The sequence below is a fragment of the Sus scrofa genome, chromosome 11 (genome assembly GCF_000003025.6).
Source record: "Sus scrofa isolate TJ Tabasco breed Duroc chromosome 11, Sscrofa11.1, whole genome shotgun sequence".
Classification (NCBI taxonomy): Eukaryota; Metazoa; Chordata; class Mammalia; order Artiodactyla; family Suidae; genus Sus; species Sus scrofa.
This window is the reverse complement of record NC_010453.5, coordinates 2,619,283-2,642,574: the sequence shown is the minus strand read 5'-3', so window position 1 is coordinate 2,642,574 and position 23,292 is coordinate 2,619,283. Positions and strand designations below refer to the sequence as shown.

The following is a 23,292-nucleotide window of genomic DNA, read 5'->3' as shown; positions in this document are numbered from 1 at the left end:
AAGAGTCGACGCCCTTAGAAATTGCGAGAAGAAAGCCGCCTCGGTCTTTCCGTATGAGCAACGGAGCCCTGCTTCAGAAGCCCACCCACCGCTGCAGAGAGCGTTTGGCTGGTTATGAAGCTTCGCGTCTCGCAGGGAGGCGGATTCGAAAGGCGCCATAAATCACACATTCAGATGCTGCTGGTGGCTGTGAAAGAACCCGACCCTGGCCTGCCGCCTCTCCGGCAGACACCTTGCGACCTTTCTGGGGCTGGAATGTGACAGAGGCAACGTCGCTGTGAAAACAGGACAATCTCCTCTGTAGACTCACGTGCCAGGCCTTCCTGAACTGCCCCCGACATTCCACAAGACTTGGCAAGTCCTCACGCTGTTCGGTGTCAAGATAACTGAACGATACGTTTCAGCCACAGTCTCATGCTTTACTGGGTGCCAGATACGTTTTTAAAACATCAGACAACGTCTCCCGTTAAAACGGGCCAAAGAAAACACACTCACAGTGACCATCAGCCACCAGACCTTCCGCACCGTTGCAATCATGCACGCACGCACGCACGCACGCACGCACGCGTCATCTGTGCGACGACAGGATGTGTCAGGCCTCCTTCAAGGCCACCCTCCTCCTGCAAGGCCAGAGCCCCCCCCAGCCCCTGGGATCTGGGCTCCCTTCATCAGAGGGCTGGTGGCTCCCCAAGCCCCCCGTCCGCCTGGATGCGGCTCCCCGAGCCCAGGCTGGCGCAGGGGTGGGGTCTGGAGGAGGACGCAGCGGAGGAATGGCCTTCCGCCGTGGAATCCAGGGTCACTGAACACTGCAGCCGAGAGAATGCGGTGACACTCTATTTTATTTAAAAAAATTTTTTTTGGCTGCCCCGCAGCTTATGGAATTCCCAGGCCGGGGATCAGATCTGAGCCGCAGTTGTTGGCACAGCTGTAGCGACGCCAGATCCTTAACCCGCTGAGCCCGGCCGGGGCTGGAACCTGCATCTTGCTGCTGCAGAGACGCTGTTTGTGCCACAGCATGAACTCCAGCTCCAACTCTTGAAATACCCTGTTTTCCCCCGGGAAATCTAAAGGTGTCTCAAAATCTAGTCATAGATTTCGAAGCTTTACTAAAGGAAAAGAGGGAAGGGGAGAGGGACCGAGTTCCCTGGTGGCCTAGCAGTTAAGGATCTGGCATTGTCACTGCTGTCGTGTGGGTTTGATCCCTGACCCAGGAGCTTCTTTTTTTTTTTCTGTCTTTTTGCCTTTTCTAGGGCCAGTTCCTGCAGCATATGGAGGTTCCCAGGCTAGGGGTCGAATCAGAGCTGTAGCCACCAGCCTATGCCAGAGCCACAGCAACGCGGGATCCGAGCAGCGTCTGCGACCTACACCACAGCTCACGGCAACGCCGGATCCTTCACCCACTGAGCGAGGCCAGGGATCGAACCCGCAACCTCACGGTTCCTAGTTGGATTCGTTAACCATTCTGCCATGACAGGAACTCCACTGGCCCAGGAACTTATGAGGAAAAAAAAAAAGCCCTTCCTTATTCCCTCTTGGGAGAGACCCCTGGCTCTTCGGCTACTTGTTGCCGCAAGTTCATAAACCCAACTGTGTCACGATTACATCCCTGCGAGCTTTCTCGCACAGGCTCCAGCACCGTCCTCTAAAAAAGAAAAAAAAATCGAGCAGCTGGCTGGGAAGGACACGAGTCTTCTCAGAGGGCTGGTGCCCACCCCTCGCAGGAGAACCCCCCGCTGACCCCCGCAGGGAATGAGTACACAAGTCTGTCCCTAGAGACCCTCTCGCGGTGTCGTCACACAAAGGGGCAAAGAAGAGAGATGGCGGTAAGAACTGTGTTGATAAAAATGCCAGGTAACCATTTTATTCACAAATAAAAAAGGTCTTACAAAACCAGCTGTGTGAGAAAAACCAAAATGTACAAGTTGATAAATTCCAGTACGCAGAATCGTCACGAGGAGGCGTCGCCTGATGCAAGCTGGCTGCCTTAAAGCAATGATGGACTTTCTCTGCTTTTTCTATTATTTGTTTAACTAGCACAGACGAGCGTGCTTAACCAAGCTAACAGCCACCGGAACCCTTTATCTAAAGTAGAAAAACCTACATTTGAAAAATACACTCCATATACACAAGCCGAGACAACCCGTGCCTCGCCAGGGGTGCTCTCTCATCCTCGCTCCTCTGGTGAGTTTCTGCAGCTAAACGTCGCAAGAATTCGAGCTCGGTTACCTGACGGTGATCCTCCAGCATCAGCGCCCCGAGAGCTGCAGGACATTCCAATGATGTGAAACTCTAACTGGACTGTGTTCTCCGGAGTTGACAAGGGGCCAGTGTGACATTGTCGTCCATTTCCCTAGAGGGTGGCAGTCGAACGTCTCATCTCTTTTTTTGGTCCTTTTAGGGCCGCACCCGCGGCATGTGGAGGTTCCCAGACTAGGGGTCTGAAATCAGGTGTGGCCGCCAGCCTACACCACAGCCACAGCAACACGGGATCCAAGCCGTGTCTGCGACCTACACCACAGCCACAGCAACACGGGATCCAAGCCGTGTCTGCGACCTACACCACAGCTCACGGCAACACTGGATCCTTAACCCACGGAGCGAGGCCAGGAACTGAACCTGCGTCCTCACGGACACCCGTCAGGGTCGTTAACCACTGAGCCAGGACGGGAACTCCGCATGTCTTGATCTTGATAAAAAAGAACCCAGGATTTTCCAAATGCAATATCCAAAGAAATCAACTTTTACCTCTAAGTATTTCTCTACGGAGCAAAAGTCAGGTTGCAGCATCTGGAGCCAGCCTCACTCCCATGGATCTTAGCGCCCTCCAGCAAGGGTCAGCCTCGAGGTTAGTGACGGCTCCACAGGGGAAAAGACATTCAGGTTACAAAGACGAGCAGAGCCCTGGCCTCCCTGGCCAGCCCTCTGATGTAACAAAAGTGATCAGATGGCGACAGTGGCACATGTGCGACTCACTCACGGTGAAGCCACTCAAGGAATTTGCACGGTCATGGACCTCTCTCTGGTCAGACCCTAAATACTCTGCAGGAACCTCCTAAAGGCAAGTCTCAGAAGAGTTGGTTAAGAACCACTGGTTTATGCTAAAAAAAGGAAAAGAAAAAAGAAAAAGTCAAGCAGCCACAACTGGGCACCAGGCAGGCAGGCCAGACCACCCCTGCGTCCCCGTGAGACGCCCTGACCTCCTATCTCAGTCAAAGGAACCCGGGTTACGTGTACGAAGGACCAAACCCAGGTGTGCTCGTGCCCACAGGGGGAGCCTGAGCTGAGGATGCAGGAGCAGGTCCGGCGCAAGGAGGCCTCGGGAGAGCGAGAGGGAAGGACGCTGTATCTGGGAAGCGTAGATTTCTATGCTCGCTTGCGGTGCGGGCGGGGCGCTTCGGAAACAAACCCTGGGAGCTTTCTCTAATCCAGGGACGGTCAAAGCTCTATTTCTTTAAGTGCAAACTGGACAGCGCTAATAGAAATTAGTTCCATGACCATAGACAGAACTGATCATGGGGGTTCAAGCAGGAAAAGGATAAATCCTGCTCAAATAACTCTTCTCCAGAGCTGAGATGCAGACGCGCCGTCCCCTGGATGACGACTGAGCTGGGTTATTTCTGGCTTAGCCCTGGAGGCAATTCCAGAACGTAGCTACCAAGAAGGCAGGGGATGGAAGGCCTTCACAGAAGCACCGGATGCTTAAATCCAGCGTCGTCTGGCTAAGATGGGAATTTTTTTTTTTTGCTATTTCTTGGGCCACTCCTGCAGCATATGGAGGTTCCCAGGCTAGGGGTTGAATCGGAGCTGTAGCCACCAGCCTACGCCAGAGCCACAGCAATGCGGGATCCGAGCCGCGTCTGCAACCTACACCACAGCTCACGGCAACGCCGGATCCTTAACCCACTGAGCAAGGGCAGGGACCGAACCCGCAACCTCACGGTTCCTAGTTGGATTCGTTAACCACTGCGCCACGACGAGAACTCCAAAGATGGGAATTTCTGAGCTGACAAGGCACGGAGGGAGCCCCGTAATAACCGGGTCAAGCTACACAAGGGATCGATGTTCCCTAAATGCCACCTCCACGTTGTGCTCTTTCTTCTCGTTCTAAGACGCAGACTGGCCTCCTAAGACCACACACTCAGGGTCCCCCTGCAGCAGTGGGAAACCTGACCTGTGGTCACTTCTAAAGCCTACAGGATAAAATACGCTGCAAATAAAACTTCGCTGGGAATATGGCTTTCTGATAAAAGAGTCATTCTGGATCTTTGAAGCTCCGTCGCAGGACAGAAGGAACAGATGCTTCTACAGCCACTGATGTGCACAGCAATCTGGTAATGCCGGTGTTAAGGGGTCTTTACCTCAGGGTGGGAGCCCCTTCCCACCCATAACCCCTAACTCAGGCCCCTCGGGCTACCAGTGTTGCTTCTGGAAAAGAGCTGGTCCCTTCTGAGTCCCCGTTAGGACAGCACATGTCATCTCCTAACCGCAGGACGCAGGCAGGCTGTGTGCTGTCCATTTGAACACTCCTACGGCCATTATTCAGCTGATGAAGAACCGACCTTCAGTAAAGAGAACCCCTTGCTGCTGAATCTCTCCTGAAAATGAAGGTCACGAATCTGACGTGCATTTTAGGAGGACAACCAGCTACAGGAAATTCTTTCGGGGAAGAAAATGGAAATGAAAACTTATACTCTGGGTCGTCAGTCTTGCAAAACCACAGCCACCGCGAAAAGAGGCATGAATGCCTTTCTGGTTCTCGTTACACCCATAGCTCGGGGGCTGCAACCTCAGCCCACCGGTCTTTGAAGTCAGCCCGCAGCACGGACGCTCCTCGGGTAGGAAAGATGCAACGTTGCAGGAGGGCCCAGCGTCTTGACCCCTTGAGGTTTCAGCTTCCAGCTGGTCTGGCTCAGAAGCAACTGGCTGAAAGGCTTGCGATGGCATATCCACTCGGTCCAGATTTACTTTTCCCCCCGGAGCCACGTGAGGTCCAGATGGTGCTGCGTCCACGGGAGAGGAGTGGGTGCCTGGGGTTCCACGCGACACTTCACTGCAGAAAGAAGCAAGTCCTTTCGGCGGCGTCCTGCAACGGCCACAGAAGGAGAGCTCTGAGCACCACCCCGACAAATGAAAGCTGCTAAACCGCGACTGTAGAAATATATGGCGCTTAGCTTTTGCTAGTCATGCATATGAACTTGATAACATGTGGGCAAGAAGCTCCTGTTCTGATGCTCCAACATCCAGGCACCCAACTCTGGGAATAAAGATAAGGACTTCCTGACCACCCACAGTCTCGCGATAGCTGCAGGCAGGCTTTAAAAGGTGAGAATGCGGCCCCAACCATGGACACACAATTCTTTTGCTGATTTGCAACCCCAGTCACACATCTAAAGCGTGATTCTGGGGTGCGATTCGTAGGTAAAGACTATAGGATGGATCATGATGGCTCATGATCAACGCTGTTCTCAGCCTTTCAATTTAAAACTTCTGTTAAACTCTCAGCAACGTTGAGGAAGAGTTTGGGAAGGAGACATCTATTACAATGACCTCGCCGGAGTACCGGTATTCTTCAGAGGACAGACATCCACGGCAGAGAGCAGCCAAGATCTGTCTTTAACACAGAAGGGCAGGGACCTCACTCTGGGGGGTTGGAGGCAGGTGTCCCCTGTGGGTTACTGCACGTGAGCAGGAGCTTCATTGATGCAGGAATGTTCTAATCTCTTTACACTGATTTGACATGGGTGATATAGCAAATGTGTTTATGGCAAAAATGTTTTTCATAGGTCTGAGGCGATTCTCTAGAAACTTGTGAGTTCCCACTGCGGCTCAGCGGGTTACAAACTTGACATTGGCTCTGTGAGGATGCAGGTTCGATCCCTGGCCTCACTGAGTGGGTTAAGGATCTGGCGTTGCCACAAGCTGCAGCGCAGGTCAAAGATGTGACTTGGATCCTGCATCGCTGTGGCTGTGGTGTAGGCCGGCAGCTGAGCTCTGATTGGACCCCTAGCCTGGGAACCTCCATATGCTGTGGGTGTGGTCCTAAAAAGACAAAAAAGAAAGAAAGAAAAGAAATAGAAGCTTCTGAGGGTCTCTCAATAAATAAGATAGTTTTATCAACTGTGTTGATCAACTGATATGCTAACAGACATTTTTTTTTTTCATTTTTAAAAGTTGTTTGCTTTTTAGGGCTGCACCACAGCACATGGAGGTTCCCAGGCTAGGGGTCGAATCGGAGCTGCTGGCTGAGAAGGGGTGTGTGTCTCCGTATGACTGGGTCACTTTGCAGAAATGACCACAACCTTAGCTGTTAACTACACTTCAGTCAAACGTACAACGCAACACAAAACAAGATCAAAGCCAAAACACCACCACCCCAAAAAAGCTTTTCCTGTAATCGAACAGGCTGGCTTCATTCTCCCAAATATTTAGGAAGTGATGTGCTAATATCTTAGTTCTGTTCCCTGCTGCGGAGGTGTGTTTAGGGAAAATGCGATTAAATTTGAGTCCCTAGAGACTACAGACAGCTCTCCCTCCCGTTTGCTTTATCCTGAACCCCAACGATCATTGCCAGACTCTGGTGGTCTGAAACCACCAGAAGAAGATTATGCCAAAAAGATACATTTGGGGGGGGACGCACCATGCAGTAGAAATCTGAGCCTCACGCCAACTACAGGCAAAAGTGCTGCAGTGCGCTTTGCAAAATCTCGAATCATTGCCTTGAACAGCTTTAACGTGACGTCAGATGTCCAGTATGTCTTGATAAAGCGGGGGGCGGGGGGAAATGGGTGAATAGGGGTTAAAATACAAGAGAATGAAACTTGCAATCAAGTGAAACAGAGGTTAAAATACAAGTGAGTGTCTAGGGAGGGCTTTAAAGTGTTCTTGCAAATAACACGGAAATAAATCGTTTAAAAAGGGGCTGTCATGGTAATGGCTGCCCGCGTCCAACCCCTGAACAGAAAAGAGTGCCCTCCTGCACGAGGCACAAGCCCTCACGAGGGGGCCAGGCTCGCTGACCTTGAACTTGAGGAGCCAGACTCCTGCCCTCTGCTTTGTTAACAGAAAGCTGCTGCAAAGACTTTCCTTACGAGAGGTGAGCAGGTTCTGTTCCTTGGAGAACTTAGCCTGTGAGCGGTCAGGCTGGCTTTTTGGGATGGAAGGGATTGAAAACACAAAACTAGTCGAGTTAAATACTTGGCCAGCCCTTGGAATGAAGAAGGCCAGTCTCCCAAAGACGGGCATGGGGGCTGCCTCCCGTTTTCGCTGGCAGATCAAGATGCATCCGCCACAAACCACACCTTCAGTACCTACAACCAAAGGAATGTGCTTTTCAGAATCTAGATGGGATTCGCTCTTAAAAGGGGCTCAAAATACTGTTTGCTGTTTTTAATGATAGGGCGGGAATGGAACGGACTTACATCTGAACAATTCCTTTCCTGAATTCAGAATGTCTTTTTTCGATTTGCCGAAATTATCTAGTCATTGTAAGACAACACCTCTTGGAAAGCCAATAAAAACCTTTCGTGAATAAGTACCCTGAGCAACTCGAATGTAACATTCGTTTTCTAGACAATGATCATGCCATCCTTGTTTGAGTTGCAAGTATCTTTACAACGACCTTAGTTACGCTGACAGCTGTCTCTCAAAGGAACAGTCATTGCGCTCCTGTCTTCTGTACCAAACCACGTCTCTGCGATTTAGGATTCTTGGAGCTGTGACACGGGTAAGGCTTATGCACCCCTCCTCCACCTCCCCAACAACAGAAACAGAAAAAGGGGTCGGATGAGTTGGTTCTGACATGACTTGGCTTCAAGGTGCTGCATTCCTCGGTTTCAGAATTTACAGCACAAAAGTGGGGCCCAGCTACCAATGCGGCCGTGCTGTCATCCTGTTCAGGACAACTCTGAAGCCCTGTAGTTAGTCCGCTGGTAGCACCGCCCCTGAGGCTGCTCAGACTCCCTCCTGACGGCACATCAGGAAAGTGGTAACAGACATTCACGCACGTGCCACAAGCAGGTTTAGCATCCCAGCCAAGAGACGTGATGGGAAAGGAGCTTCAGCATTTTGTAAGGAAAATGTGGCTCATTACATTTTAAGAGTCCTGGAGTTCCTGCTGTGGCAGAGCGGGTTAAGAATCTGCCTGCAGTGGCTCAGGCCTCTGCGGAGGCTCAGGTTCGATCCCTGGCCCAGTTCAGTGGGTTAAAGGATCCGGCACAGGTCGCAGCTGCAACTCGGATTCAATCCCTGGCCCAGAAACTTCTATACGCCAGGGGCACAGCCATAAAAAAAGAAAAACAGGAGTTCCCGTGGTGCCACAGCAGAAATGAATCCGAATGGGAATCATGAGGTTGTGGGTTTGATCCCTGGCCTTGCTCAGTGGGTTAAGGATCCGGCATTGCTGTGAGCTATGGTGTAGGTCGAAGACGTGGCTCGGATCCTGTGTTGCTGTGGCTGTGGTGCAGGCTGGCAGCTGCAGCTCCGATTTGACCCCTGGCCTGGGAACCCCCATATGCTGCGGGTACGGCCCCAAAAAGCAAAAAGAAAAGAAAATAAGGAAGGAAGGAAGGAAGAAAAACAGAGTCCTAAGACGTTCACTGTGGAGCACTTGGCAAAGGCATCCCCTTGGGATGCTGGGATTAGCTGCCCAAGGGTCTGGGGTCCCCCGGCCCCTCCCCCGCCCCCAGCCTGTCTCTTGCTTCCTCCCACCTGTTCTCAGGGCCTGCGACCTGCTCTGGGCTGCTGGGGCTTCTGGCCCCAAAGCCTGTGGGCCACATCCGTTCCGAGATGGACCTGCGACCAGACTTTTCGTCATGAAAAGTACCAGAATTAGGGGCCAGCTCCAAAGAAGGTCAGCGGAGGGGCTCTCCCCGCCACAGAGGCACTGGGTGGACGTCTTCGGAAGTGCAGTGCGTGTGCCATCCTCCTCCCTCCACAGAGCTCCTTCCCTTCCTTGCTTTTGAGAAAACAACTTTTTTTTTCTTTTTCGGCCGCCCTGCGGCCTACCGAGTTCGCCAGCCAGGGATCAGATCTGAGCTGCCGTTGTGACCTACACTGCAGCTGGGGCAACACTGGATCCTTAAGCCACTGTGCTGGACCGGGAATCAAACCTGCACCCCTGTGCTGCAGAGAAGCCGCAGACCCTGTTGAGCCACAGCGGGAACTCCTAAGCAACATTTTTTTTCTTTCTCCAAGACTAACATATGTTTTCGGTACAGAATTTCCCGTAAATTCGATACAGGTTGGATGTAGTTAAAAAAGGACGGCAGATCTCGGTCCGTACAAACCCACGTACTGTTCTTAAAGGAACAGCCTCCATCCCTTCTGACCTCTGACCTCCTGAGAAAGGACAGGACATCGAAGGAAAGAGAGGAGCCACTAGGAGCCCATGTGTGTGTGTTTGGGGCGGGGAGGGCCAAGGAGGAGGAGCCCTGTCTGTGCAGAAAGGGCCTGCGGGGTGGCGGGGGCCACGGTTGCTGTGAATCTAAGGCGGGCGCCATCCTTCCAGAAAAACGTATACCAACAGTCAGGGAATATTCACATGCAATGAGTCAAATTCAGCAAAGGCCACCTCCCCCCAGCGGGAGAAAGGGAGGAAGAGCCCAGGTGTCCCAAGGCTTCCCCGCCCCCACCCCACCTCCCTGCAGTCAGCACCTCCCCCAAACGGGACCCACACCCTTCCATCAGGAAGGCTCTGAAGCTCTAAGTGGGGCCAGATCACAACCAAGCGTCCATTTCCAGCCAAGCTGACCAGTCAGTGGAAGCAGAGCCACCTAGAGAAGCACAGTGCAGGGCGCAGGAGGCTGCAGGGCCCAAGGCCTCCCTAACTTGACCGAGAAGCGAGGGCCCCCGAGTCCTGGGCCCAAGAGCCTCACGGGGAAAACGAAGCGGAGGAAGTTTCCAAGATGCTCTCAGAGCTAACCCATTTCAGGCAGGACGGAGCTGGGGTGCGGGACCACGTGGCCGCTGTGACAAGGAGGAAAGAAAGAACGCAGCTGCCCTCGAGGGCCTTAGACATCAGCTGTTAGCTCAATTAAAAAAAAAAAAAAAAAGACTGAAATTTCACTTAAAAGGTATTTTCCAACCACACATAAGAAGGTACGAAGGATGGAGAGACCCTTTCTCTGGTTCCCACGTTAAAAAAATACATAAATAAAGTACAGTTATTTACAACCCTGTGCTCCTGTCCGTTGTATAGCAAAGTGGCTTAGTTATATGCATATAACATTTTTTTCTTCTTTTTTCTTTCATATGAGGGGTGCACCTATGGCATATGGAGGTTCCCAGGCTAGGGGTCCAATCGGAGCCACAGGTGCCAGCCTATGCCACAGCCACTGCAACGCCAGATCCAAGCCACAGGGATACTAATAGATTCTTAACCCACTGAGCCACAGCGGGAACTCCAACAATCTTTTTTGGTTTTTTTAATATGTCTTTCCATCACGGTCTATCCCAGGAGACTGGATCGAGTTCCCTGTGTTGCACAGCAGGACCCTGTTGCTTATCTACTCTTCGTGTCACAGTTTGCATCTATTAACCCCAAACTCCCAGTCCCTCCCTCTTCCTCCCCGACCCTTGGCAGCAGGTTCCCCACATGCTGGGGGGGAGGGTGCCTCCCCGTGGTCTCTCCAGGCCAGAGCCGCGCCCACGCGCACAGCAATCCGTGCCGCCTTACCTGGAGGCCTGTCTGGGGGCTCCGGCTGCCCACGTCCCGGCCCTGCGGACCCCGCTGGCTGGCGGCAGGGGCTGCGGCCCGAGTCAGCGCTGGTTCTGGCAGCGAGCTGTGTCTGGATAACTCGGCACCGTCTGCGAAGAGTCCGGGGCGAGCTGGAAGCCGAATCGCTCCACCCCCCGGGGCCGGACGACGGTCTGAGTCCAGGGAGGACACGCTGGCACTTCCCGGGCTGCGGGCACCTGCATCTTCTCCGAGGAGGTCAGGGTAAGAGTCGCAGGAGGAGGCGTCACCAGCGCAGCCGGGGCTCTGCATCGGGGGCCAGGCGTCCGCGCACTCGCCGCACAGGGACCTCGAGAGGGACCCGAAGGAAGGTGGCACCGCCTCCCGGCCCGGGGCGGCGCTTCTGGACAGCGGACAGGAGAGCTTTAGTATGGGGGTGGGCAGATCTGCACATTTTCTAAGTGAAGTAAGCAATGCAGGAATCACGGCCCTAGGGCTTCCTGTTAGAAGCTGTCTTACTGCTTTATGTTAAAACTGAATTGTTTACGGCTCTTTCTTTTTAGGGCTGCACCTGCTGCCTATGGAGGTTCCCAGGCTAGAGGTCGAATCAGAGCTACAGCTGCCGGCCTGCATACACCACAGCCACAGCTACTCGGGATCCTTAACCCACTGAGTGAGGCCAGGAATCAAGCCATGTCCTCGTGCATACTAGTCGGGTTCTCAACCCACTGAGCGACAACGGGAACTCTGATTCTTCTAATAAATATATGTAATCTGCTGTCTACCTCCCACAGTTTCCTGACTTCTGAGTTTCTTTGATGAGTGTTCTAAAAGTCTCCAAGGTGGTGACATGTTGAAAATTACTTAAGGATGACAGAAGCGTCACAGATGATGAATATAAGACAAAAATAAAGTTAGTGGCCTATAAAGCCTACAAAGCATGAAGACTGCTGAGTGGCCACCAGGAACCTGAGAGACTTACCTCGTTCTTGGGAGATTCCCACCCCTAGCATGGCCTGAATGTCGTGAAAATACAAAAAAAGTGAAGTCCCCATCGTTGCACACGAAAATTGGTAAACGAGTGTGTGTGTGCACAAGGGAATATGAAATTATACTGAGGCAAAAGCCCAGTTACCTGTCCTCAAGAGTGGCCTCGGAGTGTAGCCAACAGCCAGGCCGGCCGGCGCCGCAGGCCCCATCACAGCACCGGGATGGGATCAGGTGGACAGGCCCTGGAAGAGTGGGCAGGGCAGTGAGGCGAGCTGCTTGTTTATACCCGCCCAACTCTGCTCTGGAAAACTCAGCGATTCCCCTCGGGGTGACTTTTTGGGGCAAGAGGCAATCAGGTTTAACTTCTCTGTTTTCCCATTTTCAGTGTGATGAGCCACTTAGAGGAAGAGAGGGAAAGGTGCAGCTCACGGAGACAGGATGGCGGGCTGCCTGAACTCATGTCCCCTGACCACATAGCTCCCTGCCAGTGAGCCCAGCAAATGCGTCAGGCTCGGTGTGGGATGCTCCCAATTTACATACAAACAAGCAAAGGTACTGCCTTTCCGTGTAGAAACAGCTGATCCCAGCGCTCTACCAGGGACAGAACAGGATGAGCCTGGAGCCTCTTTTTGTGCCAGAAAATCAGGAAGTGCTAAAAGAATAATGAAGATATGTCCACATGACCCACGAGACAGCTCGAAGGGACTCCCAGGGGCCACATCTCAAAATTTAAGCCTCGAAATAAATAAGGACCACAAAGGATTGTAATCCGTCGACAGGGCGTGGAGTCCGAACCAACCAAGTTAATGGAATAGAAGGGGAAGTGCGGAGAGAATGAGGGAACTAGAAAATCAGCACTTGTTCCCATTCTCATTATGACCGACTCAGGTAAGACTCAGGTAAGACTCAACAGAGGATGCTGAACTGTGGGGTGAAAGCTTGGGAAGTAGCAGGATATTTACCCGACGGTCTCGGAGCCCCCCCGCAAGGTATTTATTCATTATAAAGGGAGTAATTTATGAATTCCTGGCCTCTGGGCATCCAAAACATTCAGACACGAAAAGCAGAGAAAGATAAAGGAACTCCTCCGAACGGCAAGAGGGTGAGGAGAACTGACAACTACAGCGCCATCCAGGATCTTGCCAAGAGGACACGGCTGTGACAGTGAGGGAAACCGGAACGCGCTCTGTAGAGGACACACGACAGCTGACCTAATACTGATTTCCTGATTTTTAACAGCCGTGCTCTTGTGTAAGAGAATGTTCTTATTCTTAGGAAACAAACTCTTAGTATTAAAGGGTAAAGGGACACCATCTCTGCAACTGATTTTTTTTGTATTTTTAGGGCCGTACCCGCAGCCTACGGAGGTTCCCAGGCTAGGGGTCAAATCGGAGCTACAGCTGCCGGCCTGCACCACAGCCACAGCCACGCCAGATCCAAGCCACGTCTGCAACCTGCATCACACCTCACGGCAACGCCGGATCCTTAACCCGCTGAGTGAGGCCAGGGGTCGAACCTGCGTCCTCATGGATGCTGGTCAGGTTTGTCTCTGCCGAACCGTGACGGGAACTCTTGCAACTGCTTTTTAAATGGAAGTGAAAACAACTGTGTGTGTGTATTTCTGTAAAACACACAGTTGGCCCTTGAACAACAGGATTTGAACCGTGGAGTCCACGTATCGGAGGCTTTCACTCCGCAGCAAGTGTATGTTGCACCATCCGATCAGCGGGGGCTTGACTCTGCTGATGCGGAGCCAGGACGCAGAGGAACCGCGACGCCTGAGCAGCCGCGAGTAGGGAGAAACTGTGGCGGATAGAGACGGCCGGCTTTAGGCTACACGTGGATTTTTGGGGGCACCCCGACCCCTCGAGTTGTTCAAAGGTCAACTATATACGCACGACCTACTTAGAAAGAGATACAAGTGATAAAGGAAGTGAAATGTTTTAAGGTCGAGGGAATCTGGATAAAGGGCCCATGGGAATTCTTTGTCCTGGTCTTTCGACATTTTTCAAAGTCGGAAACTACGTCAAAATAGAAAGTTGAAAGGAAAAAGGCACCGCCACTAAGAAGGAGGCGTTTTTGGTGATGGGCTTCACTGAATCCGGGCGTCAGCAGGGGTCCTGCCCGCCGCCGCCTTCTGTTAAGAGGACGGAGAACCAACTTCTTTCTTCTCAGAGAGAAGTAGCGGTGAAGCGGAGTTTGCCCAAAGCCGTACTTTGTCACATATACAACCTGAGCTTCTCTCCCAAGAAAGTGCCTTGGCTAACTCTGATCTGGGGCGGTGTCTTACGGAGCATCTAGAAAATGCAGAGCTGGGGCCATCTCAAGAATCACCAAGGACGGGCAAGGAGCTATTATCTCTTCAGGCAAAACCAGGTAACACACACCATGTAAAGTCTATTTCATTTTTTTTGTTGTTGGGGGGGGGCAGGCTGTGTCCATAACATGGGGAAGTTCCTGGGCCAGAGATCAAACCTGCGCCATAGCAGCGACCTGAACTGCTGCAGGGACAACACCAGGTCCTTAACCCACTGAGCCACCAGGGAACTCCTCCCCTATTCTACCCTTACGCCTAAAGTAAAGATAGTAACAGTCAGTAGAGAAATGATTCCACACGGTACGTATTAGACCGAACAACCGAACCTTCAGTTTCTTGAAGGGAAAGACTGGACAGTTCTGATAGGACAAGAAGTCAGCTGGGAAACACTGAACTGCAGAACTGGCCCAGGAGACAAACTGCTGCCCCGCAGACTGCCTGTGAGGGCGCCGAGGGTTCTGCGATGTGGGGATGGCGGGGCGGACGGCAGACTTCTGGAAGGCCACGTCCACTCATTTTACCCGGCAGAGGAGCTCCCGTCAAGGGGGCAGGCCCACGCTCGAAACCAAAGTCCGTCTGAATCAGAGGCAGTCCCGCTGGACTGTGTTTCACAGACGCCGCTTTTGCCCCACCTGAAGGTGTGGCAACCCCGCACGGAGCGTCTATCGGCAGCCTTTCTCCAGCAGCAACTGCTCGTGTTGTGTATGGGTCCCAGGTGGGTCTCACACAATATTTCACACTTTCTCATCACCATTGTATTTGTCACAGTGGTCTGTTGTCGGGCTGTTTGACGTTACTGGTCTCAGTGAAGGCTCCGGGGATGGCAGCATTTTTCAGCAACAAAGTCTTTTTGAATCAAGGTTTATACATCTTTTTTTTTTTTTTTTTTTAAGACATAAGGCTGTTGCTCACTGCATAGACTATGGCATAGTGTACACAGAACTGTTAGATGCCTCAGAAACCAAAAACACCCTATGACTTGTGTTACTGCAATTTTCAACGTACTGCTGGGCTCTGGAACCGAACCCACGGATCTCCGAGGTCTGCCTGGACTTTCCTCAACTTTCACGTCTGACAAACAGCCCAGAGGCATTTATGGCTTGTGGAAAACCCTGCCGTAAGTACCCCCCACCCCGCCGCCCCGACGTCTTTAAGAAATTCCAGAAGACCCTAAGATTGCCACACTCAGGCTCAGCTTGAACCCACCAGACAAGAAAGGAGACAGATGCCCACACCCCACAAAAGGCTCCTAGGACTTTCAATCAGTTGACCCCATGCAATAAAGGCGAACTTGCCTGAAAACTTACGGAGGGATTCTAGAATTTTAAGGAGATGCTTATTTTCTGTTTAAAACGGAAGAAACCCCCACCCTTCCAGCCGTCAGGGGATGGGGAGCATGATGGAACTGGATTGGCTCTCGCTGGAAAACCAGGCAGGAGCACGCCTCTGCAGCTTCGGGGCCGCGACCCGCTGGTCCCCCAGGGCCCGGGGGCAGACTTACCGCAGGTCTGGGCCGAGTTGCCGCGGCACTGAGCACAAGCGCCCAGCCGGGGTCTGTCGAAACAGGACAGTTCAGAACCGGTGTACGGCAGGTCCTGCGCCCTCAGGGACCCTGCGGAGGCCAAGAGCTGGGTCAGCGAGGGACCACATGGCTGGGAGGGGTCTAGGGACATCAGGGAGCCACCAGGACCTCCCAGCTTTTACACGTTTAAGGGAAAGGGCAGGGCCGTTCATGTTTAAGGACATTTCTTCTGACACCGAGGCGCAGCCATGAAGCCACCTGTCACATGGGCTCAAGACGCAGGGTCCTCATGTTGTCACTTAGAAGGGGCTGCGTTTTCCCAGGGGGGCAGGGGACCTCCACCTTGTGGGGACCTGAGAAGCCGCTCTCTCTGCGTGTCCCTTGGTCCCTCTGGCGGCAGCCTGATCCTCGTCCCAGGTCCTCATGGACCACGCGGATGACACCGAGGACCAGGGCCCTTCACCAAAAGGCTAAGAAACGGAAGGGGCCCGGGACTTACAGCTGGGTTTTTTCTCCATGAACTGCCGCTTGCAGTAGATGACACACAGGATGATGAGGGCGAGCAGGACGGTGGCCAGGGCGCTGCAGATCACGGCGGCCAGGGCTGTGTCCCGCGGGCTGGAGGCCGTGGATGGGATCCGCACCAGGTTGACTCTGCTGGCACCTGGAAACCACAGGGCTGAGTCAGCACACCCGGGCCCCCTGGGCCACTGGCCACGGGTCGGCTGCGGCCGTGGCCTTCGGGCAGCATGTCCCTTCAACTGCAGAGTGTGCGGGCGGGGAAGGGGGGTCACGCACGGGATGGCTCAGGGGACTGCTAGAACGCCGCACCTCCACCGCACCCCAGATGTGGGCGGGTGCCCACCACGCGACAGCCGGGGGACCAGAACCCCCTGGGAGCTGGCAGTCTGTCCCCTGCGGCCTGGCGGCTTTGATGTTAGTAAATTAATGGGAATTAGACCATCTACCGTTTTAAGCAGGCTGAGCTAAGGTGGGCTTCGAGGTGGGGAAAGCAAGGAGCCACCATGGGAACTCCCAGAAAACACGTTTTATCACGTACAGGTGTGCAGGCTTACCGTCATAATCAAATAGCACATGTTACATGTTCATCATACCAGCAAGTGAAATTCCATCCCTGACCTGATAGAAATCAAACCTCAGCCTAAAATTGCCTTTATCAGCAAATTCACGAGCGCTGCACGAACCCAGGTGCAGCTGTGCAAACACGGACAAATAAATGCATGAACAGGAATTTATATCTAATGCAAGTAAAATCGTAGCCTTCCCTGAAGGGGAAGTGACTTGGGAAGTGTAAGGAGTTCCCTATTCTGACCAAATGGTGAAATAGGAAAACTGCATCTCGCTTATGTTTGAAAGAAGTTTACTTTAGACCGAGACCAGGTCCCTTCGCTTCAACTTTCTACAAAAGAACAAAGCTCCCGGAGTTCCCGTCGTGGCGCAGTGGTTAACGAATCCGACTAGGAACCATGAGGTTGCGGGTTCGGTCCCTGCCCTTGCTCAGTGGGTTAAGGATCCGGCGTTGCCGTGAGCTGTGGTGTAGGTTGCAGACGCGGCTCGGATCCCGCGTTGCTCTGGCGTAGGCCGGTGGCTACAGCTCCGATTCAACCCCTAGCCTGGGAACCTCCATATGCCGCGGGAGCGGCCCAAGAAATGGCAAAAAAAAAAAAAAAAAAAAAAAAAACTCCAGTCAATAGCAGGCTTTAGCAAAACTGTCCTCACAATGAGACATGACACATCGCCTGAGACCTCAGAATCCCACCTACACTGTAATGAAGTCAAACTCCTTGATCAAGAAAGGGTGGCTATTTAGGAAAACCCTACCAAGAATCAGGAATTCAGGTTAAAGTTGATCTCATGATTAGAACCTTTTAAGTTCTGATTGCTTCAAACCTTTCTCGCAGGGATGAGTCAACGTCCTTGCCTTCAGATAAAAGGAACTGTTTCTAAGTTATAAATGAGCTGAAATGCCTCCAAATGGGAACTCTATTTTCAATTCAGTGGTTTGTGACTCAGCATTGACTTCCCTCAAGCTGATTAAAAAAGTCTTGTTAACACCTCTTTCTCTAAGGTAGGCACTGATACTGGAACTTCAGTGCCACTGAGTTGCCATGGTAACATCACTCTTAAAGGTAATTATATCAAAGAAGCTCATTCTCTATGCATCGCCCAGGCAGGAGCACCTGAAGATGAACGAGAAAAGAAGATGCACCCATGGCATACGGAGGTTCCCAGGCTAGGGATCGAATCAGAGCTGTAGCCCCCACCCTACACCACAGCCACAGCAAAGTGGATCTGAGCCTTGTCTGTGACCTACACCACAGCTCATGGCAATGCTGGATCCTAAACCCACTGACCGAGGCCAGGGATTGAACCTGCATCCTCATGGATACTAGTCGGGTTCGTTACCACTGCGCCACCATGGGAACTCCAAGAGTCTATTTTCTCATTATTTGTTTGATTTAAGCAGTAAAAATAGGGGAAGGGAGAGCTCTCAGCTGTACGAAGTGGCTTCTACCCAACTGAGTTCTGGTTCAGAAAAGGGTTTATTGGGAGTTCCGGCCGTGGTGCAGTGGGTTCAGAATCTGAGTGCAGCGGCTCGGGTCGCTGCAGTCCCAGTGCAGTCCGTTAAAGGCTGCAGTGCTCCTGGGGCTGTGGCTCGAATTCAGTCCCTGGCCTGTGGAACTTCCATACGCTGTGAGCGCTGCCAATAGAAAAAAAAGAAAGAAAAGGATTACTGTAATACAAACTAAAAAAAAAAAAAGTTTTTCTGGCCTGGAGCTGCTGCCATGACCTGAGAGTCAAGACTCTTTGCACCCACTGGCCTGACTCAGTTCCTGACCCAGGCACCGGCACACGTTCCTCCCCCTCCACTCCTCGCCACGGTCCCCACAGTGCAGGAACTGGGAGGGTCACATCTTTGGAAACGCTCTGACTTTCCGAGAATACAGGGGCGGTGCTACCTTAACCACCTGACTCGTTGCTAGATGCCACTGTCATGTTAGCGCTACCCTCAGCAACTTACTCCAGAGCGAGAGCCGTTTGGTGGCTTCACTGTTATGTCGCAGCGCACAGGGCACGCGGGTTCGGTTCGCACTGCGCGTTGCTCTCCCTGGGGGCTCAGCTCAACTGGACCACTCCAGACGAGTGTCTCTGGCGACCGAGACGCCTAGTCCTGCCAGGTGTGATGTCAGCTGAGAACCTGAACAGGTGACACGGGCATCACCTGCAAAGCCTGGCAAGCGCATTAGAAAGTCTGCTCCCCCAGGAGTGTGACAAGGTGGGGGACCTGAGCAGCAGAGACACCCCTTGAGTCTCAGCCTCTGAGGAGCACGGGAAGGTGGCTGGGGACTTGGCGGGAGGGGGGACGTGTGTTGCTGGGCTCTGACTGGTGACGCGGCATCGGGGGAGGGGCTCTCTGCGGGGTAGACCTCCGCGTGCCTTCCTTCACCTGAGGCTGCTCACCCACCTCCGGGGATGCAGCTAAGACATCTGCCGGGGAACGATGAGCAAACTGCAGCTCATCGCTGTGGGGAGACGCTGGCCGGGCTGCAGAGAGACCATGGGCCTCCTGATCACACACCTGTCCAGGTATGCAGGTGCACAGGTGAGCATGGAAGCGGGTTCCGCCAAGGCTTCTGTCCCAGTCGGGATCTTGGTATCTCATGAGGAGCGAGTGGAGGGAAACTCTTCGGAGGGGGCTGAGTCTGGACGGGATTCGGGCAGAGATGGCTGGACACGCAGCCTCAGGCTCCTGCTCCGCCTGGGTCCCCTGTGTGCCCGGCCCCACCTCCCCAGGTGTAACCAGAGCTCTGCTCCCTCCCGAGACCCCTGCTGTCAACCACCCCCATCCCCCAGCGCGCTGTGCCTAAAACCTGCCACATGAACGGTCCTCTCCGGGATGACACCCCTAACTGGGGAGCTTGGCCTGGGGGAAGGGCCATCCAGCCGTGAACCACAGCCTCCCCTCCCTGAACTTCAGCCTCGGCAGGAAGAAGAAACAGGGGCTCGTTGTGGGGCCCCAAGACCCGTCACAAGGGGCCACGAGAATGTCTCTCGGGCGGAGGCCCTCGTGTGGAACCAGCTTCCACGCACACCTGCCCACCTGCCCACGGGTCTGCGGTCAGGGGCGCAGTGACCTCTCTGGGCGGGGCCGGCTTCTCCCCACAGGGATGAGTGTGGCCTTTGCACGGAAGGACAGGATTAACTCAGATGCTCACGCCTCTGCAGTTTACACTTCCCGCCCCAGCTGCTCTCCCGCCTCGAGATTCCCAAATCCAGCCTCCAACTGCATGTCTCCACCTGGATGGAGATGCTGCTTAAACTCAGCACATCCAGGAATGAGTTCTCCGCGGCCAGCAAGCCCCTCTCTCCCCCACCCCCTGCGCCGCCTCCGTCTGCAGCGCCCTCCCCAGCGGCTGCATCTCATCTTCGGCTCTCAGGGGTCGCCCGCTCAGGAAGGCTTCCCGCCAAACCCCTGAAAGTTGTCCTCCCCCTCCCAGCCCTGCCTTCCTCCTTCCCAGCACACGACCAGCTGATAGGTCATAGATTTAACCTGCGGGCTGCCTGTCGTCCTCCCTATGGTGGGAACAACGGAGCCCACTCTGCTTCCCCAGACCCACCCCCTGCCTCGTGTTTAAGCTGGTCCAGCGAGAGGCCACGTTCCCCAGCCTCCTTTGCAGCCAGGTGTGATCATATGTCCAAATCGGCATCCAGGGGGACCAGGAGGGTGACGGAAGGGATGGATGGGTGTGGCATCTGTGTCATCTCCCCTTGAGGGACAAACGGCCCCAGACTTCCCCTTCGCTGCGGCTGGAGCTGAGGTAGCAGCAGCCGGGTCTCTATCCTATGGAGCCAATGGCTGGCAAAGCAGCAGGGACAAAGGATACCCCGCAGCACGGCTGCTCCACTGGCTGAACTACCTGGAGGGCTCCAGGACGGGGTGGGTGGGGGGACAACACACGCCACCTCCAGAGGCTGCTGTGCTGGGGAGCGGGGGTCTCCTTGTTACAGCAGCTCAGCCCAAACCACGCTAACTCCCTCACCGAAATACAGGCTCCACAGGGCAGGGGTGCGGCCAGCTTTGGTCCCTGCTGTACTGATAATACCTCCAAGGATTCCCGGCACAGAACTGGTGCCCAGTGAATATTTGATACGTGATGAAATGAATGAATGTTTGAGAAAGAAACCGGACGTCAAGGACTCCCCACAAACTGTTTCACAGGGAACTGTCCCAACTCAGAGATGAGATGACACCAACAATGGCTTTGTCCCCAGTCCCCCCCCCCCCCCAAAGCTATCGCTGGGCACAGGGCAGCTGGAAGCTGCTGGGAGCAAAGAAACAGTTTCACCTGCAGGCACTTACTTGATGTAACGGCAACTGGACTACGAGGGAAAGAGCCAGGGTTGCTCAGGTTTATCCATCCAGAGACCTTGAAGTTTATGGAATGTAAGCTCAGAATGAGTACGAAACAAGAATTTAGCTGAATCAGCACATGGACTCATCAAAAGGGACCTGGTTTTAGTCCTCAGAGACCAAAGGAAGCTTAGTTGACAATACGCATGCACGGAACAATGATGACTGATGATGAAAGAAGCCAGAAAGGGGGGCCCCTCAGGAGGTCAGTCGCATCTTCTGACCAAAGCCACGCGGGTGTCAATTTCAGAAACTGACTGTTAGGCAAACGATGCAGGAAATGGTTCAATCGCATTCCTATCATTTTATCAAATGAGGCATATTAATCTTACATCTTTACCCACCCCTCCCCCTGAAACCACTCAGAGGTACCGAGAAAATGACAGGAGCATTTAGAGACTTGCTAACAACGGGAGCCCGTGAGTATTTTTCGTAGAAAGACAAAAGATCACCAACATTATCACGAATACCACATACCAAACACCCACAGGGCACCACCTTCTTTCTTTTCTTTTTTGGCCACACCCACAGCACGGAGAAGTCCCTGGCCTAGGGATCGAACCTGTGCCACAGCAGTGCCCTGAGCCACCGCAGTAACAACGCCGGATCCTTCACCTGCTGAGCCATCAAGGAACTCCCCCGTATCACCTACGGTTTATAGATGACGATGTCCGTTTTTCATCTAAACAACCATTGGGTGTTTGCTTCTAGATTTGAGTCCAGTTTGTCTGATTCTAAAAGGTTTGCTCTTTTTTGCAAAAAAAAGAATTATGCTATGCTCGTTTCAACAGTTTAGAGCAAAAAAAATACACTACAGGGTAAAGGATGGCTGGTTCAAATCTTGTACAGACCAGCAAATTCTAGTTAATTAGCTACCATACACAATATAACTCGACCTAATTTAAACCACAAATATAGCTTCACAAGTTCAGCCTCTCTCACCCCAAGATTAAAGAGGCTGCTGCATTTTCTTACACTGAAAAAGAGCATGCGGCTCTGAAAGTTTCTTTTTTAAATGTTATTTTCAAGACCTATATGGTATATAACTAGGTGACTATCAAATAAACAGCAGAGAAGACCCAGTCTGTAAACGAACCAACCATGCTTTCTGTCTGGGCTTCCGTGTTCAAGATTTCACCAGTGCCCAGTGTTTTCATCAGAGTTCGGGATAAGAAAATCACACAGCAGGTTTCGTGCTGTGTCATGCGGTTCTTTGGCAAGTTCCACGCAACTGGAAATGCGAGCATTTTCACTTGATAATCATGTTTTTGGCACACGCGAATCAATTAATAATTAGTTCTGGAAGGTAAGCTTATAATTGAGACCCTTTCCACTCCTTTTCAGTAAAATATTTTATCTTTTTTTTTCTTTTTTCTTTTTAGGGCGGCACCCGTGGCATATGGAGGTTCCCAGGCTAGGGGTCCAATCGGAGCTGGAGCTGCCGGCCTACACCACAGCCACAGCCACAGCAATGCCAGATCCAAACCGCATCTGCAACCTACACCACAGCTCATGGCAACGCCGGATCCTTAGCCCACCAAGCAAGGCCAGGGATCAAACCCACAACCTCATGGTTCCTAGTTGGACTCGTTTCCGCTGAGCCACGACAGGAACTCCTAAGATATTTTGCCTCTGACTTTTGTTTCTCTTTCAAGTCAACTGCAAATCAATCCATTGCTTTCCAAGCTCTTTCATCACCACCGCCACGAACCAAAAAGAAACTCCATGTGGAATAACTTGAACAAAATTAAAACCTGATGAATCTATTTCTAGCTGTGTTCCTATAATTAAAAAAACACATGAACAAAGAGCTCTTTGCCGTCCTCACTGAGGCAAGGATATAGTCCTGGGGTGTAAGCTTTATCTTGTTCATCTATGCTGGTTAAACAAAAATACCTATGGTAACACTTCACATATGAACTCCAGATGTGCCACAAAAGAGTCTGCCAATAAAGTGGTGGGATTTTTAAAATCCATTGTATACCAAGCACTCTGACACTGGATAAATGGAAAAGAGTGAGTCGTTTTTTTGTTTTGCCTTTTCTAGGGCCGCACCGGAGGCATACAGAGGTTCCCAGGCTAGGGGTCCAACTGGAGCTGTAGCCACCAGCCTACACCACAGCCACAGCAAGGCGGGATCCGAGCCACGTCTGAGACCTACACCACAGCTCATGGCAACCTGGGCGCTTAACTAACCGAGCGAGGCCAGGGATCAAACCCACGTTCTCATGGACACTGGGCAGCTTTGTTAACCGCTGGGCCACGATGGGAACTCAAGAGTGAGTCTTTATCATTTACTTCTTTTGTGTGTGTGTGTGTGTTTGCCATTTCTTGGGCCGCTCCCATGGCATATGAAG

The 23,292-nt window shown here is 52.6% G+C and overlaps 1 protein-coding gene across 6 annotated transcripts in view; it reads right to left on the bottom strand.

Annotated features, from left to right (window-relative positions):
- The window catches only part of TNFRSF19 (TNF receptor superfamily member 19), a 171,432-nt gene continuing 149,977 nt past the window's right edge, over window positions 1,838–23,292 (bottom strand). For 4 of the 6 annotated variants that reach the window (XM_021065470.1, XM_021065467.1, XM_021065468.1 and 1 more), the window contains exons 6-10: window positions 16,001–16,165; window positions 15,481–15,591; window positions 11,808–11,904; window positions 10,673–11,075; window positions 9,532–9,963 (exon numbers count right to left, since the gene is read on the bottom strand). In XM_021065470.1, coding sequence (XP_020921129.1) covers window positions 9,925–9,963; window positions 10,673–11,075; window positions 11,808–11,904; window positions 15,481–15,591; window positions 16,001–16,165 — 815 coding nt within the window. In that variant the 3' untranslated portion in view covers window positions 9,532–9,924. Of the gene's footprint in view, window positions 5,084–9,531; window positions 9,964–10,672; window positions 11,076–11,807; window positions 11,905–15,480; window positions 15,592–16,000; window positions 16,166–23,292 lie in introns of those variants that run through there. The other 2 variants (XM_005668283.3, XM_005668284.3) reach the window with 1 other exon arrangement.